Source organism: Heliconius melpomene, chromosome 4 (genome assembly GCF_056956725.1).
Source record: "Heliconius melpomene rosina isolate 202511_hmr_F chromosome 4, ASM5695672v1, whole genome shotgun sequence".
Taxonomy (NCBI): domain Eukaryota; kingdom Metazoa; phylum Arthropoda; class Insecta; order Lepidoptera; family Nymphalidae; genus Heliconius; species Heliconius melpomene.
In genome coordinates this window covers 9456469-9471390 of record NC_140392.1, presented here as the reverse complement: position 1 = coordinate 9471390, position 14922 = coordinate 9456469, and the positions used below count along the sequence as shown (strand labels likewise).

At 30.5% G+C, this 14922-nt stretch overlaps 2 protein-coding genes across 2 annotated transcripts; one reads left to right on the top strand and one right to left on the bottom strand.

Moving 5' to 3' along the window:
* Positions 1-3069: 3069 nt before the first annotated feature.
* Positions 3070-6977, bottom strand: LOC146539693 (uncharacterized). The gene is made up of 3 exons (XM_085208051.1): positions 6679-6977; positions 3571-3700; positions 3070-3242 (listed from the first exon to the last, which is right to left on the bottom strand). Exons 1-3 carry the CDS (start codon positions 6759-6761, stop codon positions 3141-3143), a joined length of 315 nt encoding a protein of 104 aa, XP_085064177.1. The 5' UTR covers positions 6762-6977; the 3' UTR covers positions 3070-3140.
* A 292-nt stretch (positions 6978-7269) lies between these two features.
* On the top strand, positions 7270-14653 carry Ras85D (GTPase ras-like protein 1). The gene is made up of 2 exons (XM_085208050.1): positions 7270-7935; positions 11458-14653. The coding sequence occupies exons 1-2, from the start codon at positions 7540-7542 to the stop codon at positions 11635-11637; spliced, it is 576 nt and encodes a 191-aa protein (XP_085064176.1). The 5' UTR covers positions 7270-7539; the 3' UTR covers positions 11638-14653.
* Positions 14654-14922: the final 269 nt, after the last annotated feature.

The following is a 14922-nucleotide window of genomic DNA, read 5'->3' as shown; positions in this document are numbered from 1 at the left end:
GTTTAAAGGACATATATAATCAGGTTTTGATTTTATAAGATAAAAAGATGTTATAACTAAAATACAGAACATTTTTATTTCTACGGTAATAAAGCCTACAATGTTGATATGTATGATATTATATATATGCAATGCAACCTTCAACAGCACCTAGTATAGAGATATAATCACTATAATTATGAATAAATGGAAAAAAATATTAAATAATAAAAGATTAAATTATTCTAGCAATTTCAGAAACCTAAAATTACAGACAATTTATAAAAATCTCTTAATATTTTTTTCTTCTTTGAACTACCCAGCAATGTGTGATATGAGCTTGGTTGACCTTACTATCATTAAATAGTGATGATATACGTTAGGCTTTAAGCAAAAAGACATTTCGAAAGTCCAGAGGAATGTCTAACATGAAAATATCCTCTCAATTTCAGCTTAAAGATATTTCTTCTCTATTTTATTAAGAGGTTCTTGACAGAACAAGCAAAAGAAAATTATTGAAATATATGTCATTATTCCAAAAAATGGGTATTAAGGTCACAACCACCACTTTTACAGTCAGACCTGGCACTACGCCACGACGGGCTCAGCGAACTTTAACTCAATCACTTCTTAAGAAATGAGTAATCTCTAAGTAGAACCGTGTGAAGGGTAGAATTATATGACTTGCAGTTCCTATACAAAGGCGGTAAGCCATTATACAGCATCACTCTTTGAAGGTTATTTATTATTTTGTTCTCATATTTTTTCGTTATTTTTGTAATACAAAACCATTCTTTATTCGTGATATTCGCCTATTTTTAATATACATAAATTTGTACGTAATTACGTTACACATTGCAAAAGCACGGCGGGGTTGAGTTTCACCAATCACCATTCAATGCCTCCAAAATTCGACAAAAAGTGGAGAGTGGAGTGTCTTAACACTAGACTTCCTTTGCCTACCCTGCTATTTCTTATGCTTAAGGGATACAGGAGCATGAAGCTGTATTTACGTTATATATGGGATTGTTATCCCAGGTCAAAAACAACTTAAGAATTTATCAATTCTGCTAGTCTCAATATAGAAAGAGGATTCTTTTGTCCATTATATATACTTATAGATATGCAGATGTGGGATAAGTTTCCGGTTATATAACAGCTCTATATTATACAACCATAGGCGTAGAAGGACACTCTGACTGCGCGTGCGTTTTTTGTGCTTCGATCCCATCAAGTGAGTGCTTATTTACTACTACATAAAAACTACGTTTTTTCTTATTATACTTTTTAAGTTCACACTGTAGCTCGCATATCGCAGAGAAGGCAGAGGGAACCTTAGAACTTAGTGTTAAGACACTCCGTTCCCCCTTCACACCGAATACTTGAGGCACTGCGTGTTGAGTGGCTGAACTCAACGCCGTGCTTTGCGTCGTTACCAGAGCCCTCGCTTTGTAAATGTAAATATTAAATATATCATTCCACCGAGTGGGAATCGAACTTACAATAGTGGCGGTTACATTCGCAGGTTTGTGCCCCTGCGCTTCAACGGCCTCACTAATTTCTAAGTATCTATTTCTAAAGTAAACTGTAATTGTTTAATTAGCATATTAGTTTACTTTGGAAATTATCAAGGAAAAGCCAATGAGCAAATAGCACTTGTTGTTCTAACACTCCACCGCCATTTATGCATAAAATAATAAAATTAAATAAACATTGTAAGTAACATACATTATCACATACATTATATAGGTTCCGGTAACGGTTTCCTCATTTCATTTTTTTTGAAGACACATTCTTAGATTACCCCTTTAGGCATTTATATTCACAACCCCTAATCCGACGAAGGCTCTAAATGTAAGGATTCGGAGCCCTGAAATAATTTGTTATTTGTGTTATTTGTGTTTGTTGTTTGTTATTTGTGCGTGTGACTGTAAACGCGACAGTTGTGTGAAATGTGATCGAACCCACGTTCGATTCCCATTTAGGGAAATATCCTCGGTCGGTTATCGAGGCAAAGGGCGACGTTGAGTTACGCCATTCAACATACAATGTCTCGAGAATTCGGCGGAAAATGGCAAATAGAAGTTGTCTTAATGGAAACAGAACATCTTAGCATTAGGTTGCAACATGTTAACATATGCTGACACGTGCTGGATACAGCATCAAGTTTTAAAAAATCGTTTTCTATTCAAATGGTGTCCAAAATAGCATAATTATATCCAATATCACATATGTAAAACAGCACGAATTTTGCTGTCATCTTAAAAGTAGGTACTTGTAACGTGAATTTCGCAGTTTCAAAGTTTTGAACTGATTCTGTACTCAATTCGTGTGTTTGGTACTTAACCTTGAGACACTACTTACATTTACAAAAAACTAGTAGGAACGCTTTTTCTAAATAATTTATTTATCCTTCATATATACCATATATACCATTTCACAGGCCGATCTACACCAAAGTTTAAAATATAAAGCCATATTTAATTAATAGATGATACGTCTTAAGACAGTTGATTTCAACAATAATAATTGTAATAAAAAAAATGTTCCTAATTTACCTAAACTTACGTACTTGCCTCTTCAAAATAGGTAGAAAATTTTTACATTTAGGTTCAGATAGTGATGCAGTTGTAAACCAAATCAGCCAGTGGTCCAGCACTTGGTACATACCCGTGCTGGTTCATATTACCAGGTGTTACATGAGATATCTAACCGTTAAACACTAAATAGTAATAACTAATAACTGACAAGTCTAAATATATTTTTCCAATACAAACTACACAAATATGAAAAGTTTTAGTAACTAGAGATACGATATCAAATAAGCGCGATGTATCTGTGAAATTGCTCATCCCAAAATAGCCCATGGATTGGAAATATTAATTTCCATTCACATCGTCCGTATATTTTTGAATTTGTGTTTTAAACATTTCGCAGTATACTTTCAAATTAAAATGTCAGTTTCTGTTGTTTGTATTTTTTCATATTTCCTTTTATTTTTATATTTCTTATTATTTTAAATTCTACGAAATGCACCATAATACTCCGAATGCATTCTATGGAATGGAATATAAAACAAAACACGTGTACTATTTAAATAACATTCCTTTACTATGTTGTGTATTTACTTCTACCCTTCATTCTATGTTACAAACTAAGCTTTATGGATCGGGAGGAGCATAACACAATCCTATCGCGCGAAGCTCGCTATCTTCTTGCAGAAAATCTTTCATCAAAAGTTTCTTTAACGCTGTACGACGCACCTAAAATTAATTATTTATTAAAAAAATGCTACTTAAATTATTTCTATTCTGCATATTATGTTTCCGGTTAGCTGAATGGTAGTCCAGCGTTGAGTTCCACTACTCAAAGCAAGGACAACCTGGGAACCTACTGTTAAAACACTCCGCCATTAAGACTTTTGCCGAATTTTGTGAGCATTGGGTGTTGAATGGCGGAGATTAACGCCACGTATTACCTCGTTACTAGAGCGAGAAAATAGAAACGGGAAGTGGGAATCGAATTCACAACCTGTCGTGTATGCAGTCGCACGCTTGTGCAGAGGCTAAAGTTAATATTAAGCCTACTTACGGCTAAAGTCTGCTGTTTAGCTTGACGCAGTTCCTCCCTTATCACCATCATTTCTGGTCGCAGGTCTCTGTGAGCTTGCGGATCCATGTTGATTTTCAGCTTGGGGTCTATGCCTGCTAGCTGTTGATCACTATAAATGAAATATAAATGGTTATATCTTCTTTTTTATTTTGGGGTAATATAATAATCGATATTAAATCAATTTCATTCCAACCCCTCTAGTATAAGCTCTAGATATAAGTACAGTTTAAATTGTCCCAAAATTAAGTACGCCACATTAAAAGAACAGTCATAAAATAAAAAAAGGCACGGGCAACTATGCGCCCGTGGATGTAGTTTATAAATAAAATAAAAAAAAAATCAATTCCATTTGTGTGTATAATAAATAATTCTATATATGCTGTCATGTCTTCTGATGTATACTTATTATAAGTGCATCTTTATAGCAGAGTGTACAAACCAAATTACTGTATCCAGTAAGAATTGATATATCCTTTGAGATTGATTGATTTATATATTTAAGTACGACGTCCCATAACGTAATCATTTTCAAAATCAGTTCACTGATTTAACAGTTCCAAGAGAACAAGACACGGAGAGTTATATTTTAGTAATACCATAACCCTAAACACATAACCCTCCTTTTGGGCTTCGTCCCAGTCAGTTCATAAAAAAAATACACTTACCTAACCACAAACAAAACGTCTAAATTAAAAGTTAAACATTATTACACAAACATATAAGAGTCGTCTAATGCATTATCAATTAATTTAATTTAAACTAAGAAGGTTTTAGTCTAATTATAATTAATTTGAATAAAATAAATATGCATTTTGCGGCGAATGGCTTGTGTGTGAAAAAGGATAAGATAACATTTCCTTACACCTTTAAGTTTTAATGACTTACAAACTAAATTACTAAACGGCTATTATGCACTAACCGGTAAAACATACATTAAATAAAAATTAACTTTTAATTATTTGTAGTGACACAAAAGCTATGGAAACCAGACTAAATAAAATAATAGAGTGTCAGGCACTGGGGTATTGAGAGACACTGAGGTATTCAGAGTTAATCCGTGCAAGTATTTTTAGCTTCACGAAATAATACTAATATTTTCATTGTATTCGATGTGGTAACGAGAAAAAGCATTAAGTTACCGTCAAACGCAATGCCTCCAGAATTTGGATGAAAGTAGGCAACAAAGTGAATTAACACTACGTTTCTTCTAACTAAAAAAAATACTTTATTAAAATTTGTATAGATTATCTAATTAAATCTATATTAAAACAATCATAATCGTACTCTGGCAGATTTATTAAATCACTACAAAAATCGTATTGACCATCGTCACGTTGAAATCCTTGGTAAATAATATTGGATGACACCGGACAGCGGACAGCGGACAGCGTTAACAAACGGATTATAGGAAATTGAAAAATAATACTTGATACGTCCTCGTGTTGATATCGCAGATAAATTGTATAAAACGGAGTATTATAAACTTACCTTTAAAATATTTATTTATTTTTTAGTAAAGAGTAGCGAATTCAAAGGGCACAGGACCAGACGGAGTTGCGAGCATTAGGGGAGGCCTATGTCCAGCAGTGGACTTTGAGAGGCTCATGGAAGGATGAAAGAGTAGAGTGATCTAATAAGCTATCTGTTGATTTGTCTTACAATCTACTTCCACTATTACGGCAACACTACCAGGCAAACACTACGTTACCAGGCTGAGGAAAATGAAAATATTAAATACTTCTTTCCCCGCTGTATCAATCGAATCTACAACCATCGCGTTTACAATCGCACACTTGTGCCACTGGTAGGAGTTAAATGTTCATACATGAGGATCTTTATTATAAAAAATATAAGTGTACCCCCAATTTACCTAAGACATACCTATAAAAGTTAAAAATCTGAATATATATATAACCTACTTATATAAATTGATAATTGTGATTGGCTTTTATTTAACTTTTACTAGTATTCTTTGAACCCGTTTTTCCCTGAAAATTGATATAGATTTCAATTTAAAAGCGCGGACGTCCGATAGAAATTGAAAACTATTTCAAATTAATTTCCACTAAAAGCTTTCTAACAAAGTTACCTAGTAGCCTAAGGGAAGATCCACACTAAAGTACCAGTCACGGTTCACTGGTAAATATATTGGTATATGAAAAAAAACTGTAACGTGATTATTGTTATAGTTGTAGGTTCGATTCCCACTCGAGGAAGTGAAATACTTATTTACGTTTATATTTCCCTTTCTCCTTCGTAGTATCCAACATCGCCGACCTTCCTTCGTTACTTTAGAACTTTGACAAGAATCTGAAGTCGTTTCAGAAGTCGTTATTAGTAAATAAGATTGCTTATGAGGATTTCATATTGATTTAGTAAACAATTGACTAAGATTATTATTTTCAAGTGTTTATAAGTGCTAGTCAAGTCAACATACTTAATTTATATTCTTACAGTTATAAACTTTACTAATTTTTGTTAGGATTTATTGCATCACCTGTATATATACATTTTTTGTTTTTGTCGCATTTGCTGAGTCTCACTCACTTACCGTTTTGTTTTTTATCTTTTTATTTGTCCTCTTTTATTTATGTATTTATTTTTTGCTTGTTATATAAATTGTATTTTAGTATAGAGATAGAACGGTATAAATTTCTTTTGAATTTGAAAAAAAAACATCGATTTTATATTATTGTGCGAGACATACACTTATATATTTTTTACTTTGATTTGCTTAGAATATATCAAACAAGGATTTCTCTTGTAACAAAACTGTCAGACAATAATCAAAGTACCTTCGCTGCTGAATGTGAAAAATACTAAGGGGAAAGATTTATAAGCACGACGTTGAATTCCGCCACTCAACATACAATGTCTAAATTTGGGCGGAAAATGGAGAAGAGAGTGTCTTGTCACTAAATTATCTCTTCCTATCCTGCGATACGGAATAAAGGGAGATAATAAAAAAATCATTGCAATTGTATGGTTCGATTTTAATTGTTAAATTATAATTGTACCTAATGGAACGGAAAGCGGGGAACGGAAGTATATATGTAGATATTAGATATAATTTCTAAATTTACGTACAAATGAGCTCCGACATCAGCCTCGAGAATTCCAGCTTCTTCCAAGGCTTCCGGATCTGTCTCATCTTCCTTTTCTAAGGACATTTTATATTATTTAATTTTAAAAATGCTAATCAATATTTTTTGTACAGTTAACAATGTCTTAATAAAAATTATGACAATATTTTTCTTTTAATTTGAACTTAAATATACAAGTCGGCCAGTTAGCAAACTATTTTTTTATATATTTTTACTAGTGTATTTTCTTTGATAAATTATAACTTTTGACTAATGAATATGATTTTCTGGTGGTTTATTTGTGTGCTTTATTGGTTTTCTTTAATAAATATAACTACCTGCAGAAACATTTCACTGCCCTCTACATTTTAATATTTGAACTACTTAGTTCATATTGGTCTGAACGAATATATTTCACATATTTCTGTAATTTTCTAAAATATACCATTTTTAATTTGTAATAAATATTTTTAATGTTATTAATTCGTATTTTTACAATATTATCATATAAAATATTTGAATGACATAATAAAAAAACATGTCCACAATGTGTTATGTCACGTGTGAGCTTTAATTAGTTATTCTATCCTAGATACCGTACTTACAACAATCCGTTATCTGTGGTAACTTAGTCTGTGGTAGAAGGGTGAGTGAACTGCCTCATTGTTATTTATTGCATTTGACTCTAATAATACATTAATTAGCCGTTTTACGGGTACAGTGAGTGCAATAAACATACATAACAGGTCGTGACAGCCATGCCGATGTGAGTAATATCGAAGGTGTGGCGCGTCGGTCTGGGCGTTGTTTCTTAGTGCAGTGACGTTTAGTGTTACGAAAAATACTACTCATATCTCGTCGCAAGATGACCGAGTACAAGCTAGTGGTGGTAGGGGCTGGCGGCGTCGGTAAATCCGCATTGACTATACAGCTTATACAAAATCATTTCGTGGACGAGTACGACCCGACGATCGAGGATTCGTATAGGAAGCAAGTTGTGATAGACGGTGAGACGTGTCTTTTAGATATCTTGGACACGGCAGGCCAAGAGGAGTATTCGGCTATGAGAGACCAGTACATGCGGACTGGTGAAGGGTTCTTGCTTGTTTTCGCTGTGAACAGTGCTAAGAGTTTTGAGGACATTGGATCCTACCGGGAGCAGATTAAACGAGTTAAGGATGCAGAGGAAGTTCCCATGGTGTTAGTGGGTAACAAGTGTGATTTACAAGCATGGGCTGTCGATATGACGCAGGCACGAGAGGTATGTTTGATGTTTACTTTGTTTTTTATTCTAGTTGTATTGTTTTTTAATACACTATACATTACTCATAGATTAGAAGGGTTCAAGTATATTGTTTACATAATGTACTATATTTATGCATTATGTTAACAAATAATTACTTTGCATTATATTAAAAGTTGTTCATCTTTTAGGTATGGCTTAACAAATAATGAATTGCATAACCATTGAGGTGTATAAATTTAACAATTTAATATTCTTTTAATTTGTATGTGATGTTATTAAATGTAAATTCAATTTTATTTTACACATATGAATAAATAAGTTTGTTGTCCTTGAGAATAATACATTTTTTATAAGCAATTTAATAGTTTTTCACTTAAATGATGATCCTAAATTAAATATAATTTACATTGTTATTTAAATCGAGAGTAATTTGTTTTGACATTATTGCAGGATAAGGCATTTAAAAAATATATATTATTAATATGTACATATCTGAAATATATCTAGAAAGACTTTGTTGTGAATATGTTTAATGTTTATGTTTTCTGTATAAAATCAAAACAATGCCAATGAAAGATGATGATTTTATATATTTTCATTCATATACTATTTTAAAACTCACAGCTTTTTACTTGGATTACATGAATATATTTTGCATGTATTATACATAAACCTTTCTGTTCAATCACACTTGTATATTAGTGAAAACCACATTAAAATTTGTTCCATAGTTAGTAAACTCTACAGATTTGTTTAATAAGTTGAAAGGGAAAACATTTTATTGGCTGTTATTGTGCATCAACATAGTGTCTGACTTTAAACTCAATAGTTGTGGGTTAGTTTCCCATTCTGGGGCCTGAATTATATTTTTTTCATTTTCTTGCACTGGTACTGGTAACAAGCTAAAATGTGCTATTTAAGTTCTAAAGCTCAACAAGCCACACAATGCCTTACAAATCATACTTTTGTATATAGAATGGCGTATATTAACACTGAGTTCACTCTAACTATCCTGTTATGTATATAGAGTACAGTGTAAAGCTAAAATATTTTATTTGAAACTAGTTTCTCAATTGAATATAAATAAACAATGATTATTTGTTTTGAATATAGACATATGAGTAACATTAACTATGTATAATATGATATATTATAAAAAAAAATTATATCCTAGTTATATGAACCACAATATTTAAAATGTATAAAAATTTAAATATGATTTCTAATAGATTAGACTGTGTTTAAGTAAACCATTGCCATAACCCTATTTTGAGATTTCCCCAAATTGAAATAATTAATTTCCCATTGTGGGGATAAAATCCTATTGTGTGTTTACAATCAGTAAAATACTAAATATTTTAAGATTCATGTAAAAAAATAACATTTATATTTTCTTTATAATTGTGATCAAATAACATAATAAGTAAAACTAATATTTTTTTTATAAATTGTTTTTTTTTAGAAAATTTCAAAAAATTAAGAAATATAACATTCCGCCTAATTAACATCATCAACAATCATGTTAATCTATTTAATTACTTGTTAATTTTAATTTAATTAGTAATACAATAATTTTATATTTATTATAATAGTAAAGTGACTCATATGTAATTTATTTAATTTGTTATCTAATTAATATCATAACTAGCTTTAATTACTTAAATTGAACGTAGGTAAAAAAATAATTATTATATTCCTATAAAAAAAAATGATACATTTTAAATATGATTTTAAGAAGATACTTCCACCTAGTTCTGAAGTCATTGTTCAACTTCACATTACACTGTTCAAGAATATTTAGAGGATAAATATGTATGGAATTAATGTCTACTGAATGTGATGTAGGATAGTTGCCAGCTAATGTAATAAACTGTTTCATTGACTGTGAAAAGAGCAACTGTTGAATTTCTTGCCGGCTCTTCTCAGTGGGACTGCCTTCCGAACCGGTGGTAGCTTTTTGTTTGTATGTTCATTCGACAATTCAAAAGTGCTTATAAGTCTATTTGAATAAAGAATATTTTAAATAATAATTATTGTTGAGTAGTGGAACTCATCGTCACGGTTTGCAGCGTTACCAAAGCAAAGAGATTAAAATATGACATATTTTATTTTGTCGACTGGAAAAGTCAAGTACAAGTTATTATTTGGCTAAAACTTTAATTTGAAATACTGTCGGCTTAGATTGTAAATCTGCTTACAATTTATTAAACAAAACAGAAATATTTTTAAAAAGTTTATGAATACTCATAAACTTTTCATAACATAACATCCATACGGATGTCACATATATTTTGAAAAAGTTTTAAAAATTTCAAAAATTGATTTGTATTTTTTACTGCCACAATTTTGTAATTTTTTTTTTACACTTTCGAATGATACGAAAACGTACGAGTACAGAACAACAAAAATGGCGACGACAATTTATGGATTCTTTAAAATTATAGTCTTATTAGAACACTAAAGTAATTCAGATTAGAAAACAAATAATTTTGTAGTTCAAGCTGACGAAGCCGCGAGAGGATCGCTAGTAATAAACATATAATGGAAATCTCGTGGTTATTTAGTAAATAAGCATTACGATAATGACTCAGTTACACGGCTGCTGGTACAATTGTAGATAATAAATTAATGAAGCCTAACTAAATAGGCATGGGATAACGTTACACCAATTGAAATTTATTACACATGTTTGTTTTTGTATGAGTCATGTACATTTTGTATGGAATAAATGTATCTCGAAATTTGTTGGTCCCTTGCTTAAATTGTATTTTAAAATTGTAAGTATTTTATTCATTCATTTCCCAAATTTTTGAGAAATTCCGTGTTAATTTGGTGGACGTCACTTATAGCGCTCCCTATACCATAATGAAAAAAATTTAAAATAATTCCTTCCAGTGTAGATTTGATCTCACAACTGGCATCTACAGTTAAAGATTGTCCCACTGCAGCATGTCGGCCTCAATAAAATTATTTAAAGAAAAAAAATATATATTAGTGTACATATTTCGTATACTCTATGAAATTATTATGGATGTAATTTAGTGATGAATGCATTTCATTACATTTAAATTAAATATATGTTGTTATTGAAATATTCTTCTTTACGACAGATTTAACTTCTTAGCTCAATGTCGCGTTACGCCTAACTATTAGAGCGAAGCAATGAAAATATTTAATTCCTTCAATTGGGATTCGAACCCATAACCATTTCTTTAATAGTCGTACGCTTGTTCCCCCGTTCATATTTAAATATTTTTTTATTTTTATTTATGCATCTTTTGTATATTGCATGTTGTATATTATAGAGCACATTTATGTATGACAGAAATCTGTTCTTTATTTTCGCAGATTTTTGTTTATTATAAATTCGAAATAGTAATCTCTTTTTTTGTGGTCTTAACTGAAATTGGACTGAGAGTATAAATTTTATTATCTCTAACATCTAACATTTATTTTCCCATTTTTGTACCTAATTTTTGTACAAGAATAATACTTTAATTGGCAACATATCTCAAAACAATTCTTCAAATATTTCAGGTAGCGCGAAGTTACGGTGTACCCTTCGTAGAGACATCAGCCAAAACACGAATGGGCGTAGACGACGCATTCTACACACTAGTTCGTGAGATACGCAAGGACAAGGAAAGTCGCGGGAAGAAGTACAGGAGGGGGAACAAATTAGGCTCTCGACGTACTTTTAAGTGTACACTTATTTAAACTATAAGATTTTTGTCATTAATATCATTTTCTAATGGCTCTGACGATTTCGGGAAAGCCCCGATAGCTCTTTTATCTATTTTTTTTTGTCTATGCGTGTGGTGTTGTTTAGATCTATGGTCTGTTTCCGGTTTGATATGTTGTTTTTTTCAATGAAGTGCCATAAATAGGAGTAAAGATTTTTGTATGGTTACATTTTAAATTTATTAATGTAAATGAAATCCATAATTTTATCAGATTTTTTGTTGACATTGTAATTATTTTATAGGATATATTTTTGCCTTGGTACTTTTTATTAAACCTTTCAATAAGTTTAATATATTTTTATCCTCCAGTATATTTAAATGAAATTATGTGGCACATTACACAGATAATAAGCAACACCACAGAGTATAAAACTTCATAAATATATCTAAATTGATGTAATTAAATAATTCCTTATCATAATATTATATCACAATAAATTAATAGAAAATGTTTTATAAATAAATTTAACAAAATCAATTTAAAGTCTTAGTGAATTTTAAAAACTGGTAACACTGGAATTATGTCTTAAATAAATTAACAGATCTTTTTCCGCATATTTTTATACTACTAGAATATAGCATAAGCTTACGCTGTTCTCCCAGAGGCGGATCCAACCCTCATAAAAAGTGGTGGGCACAGCCATCTTAAATCGGCCACGTGGAACTCGGGGTTTAAACTCACTTTATGATTTTGATATGAATTTTCTCTTGGTTACTTAAAATTCCATGGATGGAACATTACTATCTATAGGTTAAATCGTCAGTCTGTCAATCTTAATAAGCCGTGACGCTGTATGAACACCAAAAACTATAACGTCATAAGTCAATTAGGGTAGTGCCCACCGTGCCCACAAAATGAATCCGCGCTGGTCCAGTTGCGGTTGACGAGTTGTGACTACCCTAACGTTAGCTTCTAGATTTTTGGGCAGTATTCACTCAGGAATAAAAATTAAGAAAAAAGCCTAAAATCAAATTTCAGGGCGACCGCGTCTCGTCGATCGTACTGTATTCTCTTATCCGTTAATAGCTAGATATCAATTTAGAAATATTAAATGTTAAGTGCTGATGAATGCAGCTGGCTGGCGTGTGGTGGAGAAAGTTTACTTTTTTCTTTAATTTTTGGCTTTATTCTTGAGCTACATCGATTTTTTAAAGTATTTTTGACTATAAACTTTATTGTTTATTTTTATCACTATAATTATATTATAGTTGCTTTAATATCTATAAATGTACAATATTAATAATAGAATACATAGTTCAAAATCAATTTATAATAATATGTATTAATTATATTTGCTTTTTCGACATTTTCATATGTTGCAATGGAATAGCGTCTGACAACGATGATAGTGGGTTTGATTCCCACTTGTGAAATGATATATTTTTTTTTATTCCTTCGCACAGAATAAAAATATATCGTTGAGTTGCGCCACTCAACATATATTGCGTAAAAAATTAAAAACGGCATATGGTTAAATGCTGTATGCGGTATATGTGCAAAGCTAAAAAGTATTCTTACGAATTTGTCATTTTTATTTTAGGAAACCTTATTGAAATTTTATATATTATGCTGACACATTATAATATTTATATACTTATGAGAGGGGGTGCTAAGGCAATGGTTGTGTGCTTTCCTTTCCATATAGAATTAATGTCTGATTCTTAAGATATTTCATTTTTATTTCTATTATTCTGTAACAGTAGAGCTAATATTAGCATAAATTATTAATGAAATAAACAAAGTTTCTCTACATTCGTATGAATCACACAAGTTTGATTCATACATACATTTAAAGAATACTTGTTTAACTATGAATTTAAAACAAAGTATTTTTTTCATGAAATTATTACAAATGGCATACAAATATTTTATAATGATATAAAAAACTGTGTTGCCATTTTATTTAAACTAAGACATATATTTTACAAAAATATAAAATGGAGTTAATCATAGTAATATAAAATTAACTAGTTGATTTGCATAATTTTTATCATTCTTATAAATAGCAGCAAGTAAAAGCAAATAAAAGCAAGCTCACATTGAAGGGGCATTATTTTAATTTTTTATCTGTAATATACAAGATTAACATTTTACAAAATATGTACATATATATTATAATGTTTACCAAACTTGATCTAACTATTGTGTTAAAAGTCTAAAATTACATTTTTCTAAAAGTAAGTTGTTAAAGTTTTCTACTGTTATAAGCTTAGGAATTTTACAATTAAGGCAATGCTTCATATTAAAAAATATATCTTTCTACAATCTACTTAAATAAAAAAAAACTAAAAACATGAAATTAAACGTAATATTATTATATAGTTCTAATTAAATCATATACAATCCAAAATCTAATATACATTTAATAGATTATACATTTTCAAAAATATCTGAAGCGCACATCCATTTTTGATATATAATTTTAAAAAAAATTTCAGCTTCTGGCAATCAATGTTTTAATGTAGTAGGATAAAATAAAATTATTTAATTGTTCAGTGTTTTAGATATTGATTGATTACTTGATATATGATACTAGTGTCTTTGAGTGGCACTGTCATCTACAAATACGTAGTCACATAGAAAATAGGTACAATGAAAAGAAACGAATTTTTATTGAAAACATTTAATTTTATGGTTTTGACAGTTTTTAGTTTTAAGTTACATGAAATACTGTACATTAGTTTAGTATAAATGTTTAATATTAATTCTTATATTATAAAACCAAGCTGCCAATGGAATGTCAGCCTGAGAATTTTTGCCATGGGAAAGTGTAAACGATATTGTGATTATTTTTATAATTTTGTTACGATATATTTTATGACATCTGTACAACTATACATTTGTGGTCCTATTTCTTTGTATAAAACTATTCTGAGTGAAACCATATTCAATGTTACTGCACAATCGTTGAAAATAGTAGATAAATTAATATCTGTAAAGCAAGCACAATATTTTGTGCTCATTGACATAAATAAATTGGCAAAAGAAATTTTGTTTTTTATTTATTACCTACTTTATCAGTAAATTACTGTGATTTTGTAGCTTTTTATTTCATTATTAGCTGATGAGAGGAATTTATGCAAATTAAAATACCTGCTTACATAAGTACCAGTATTCGGCGGAAAGTTAGGAGCGGAAGTGTAAACGCTAGCCTCTCTACCTACCCTGAAATAAAACCTATACAGCAATGTTCTTTGGGATTACGAACTGACGAATTATATTTCTTTATCTACGTCTTTATATACGTCTCTTATTGTG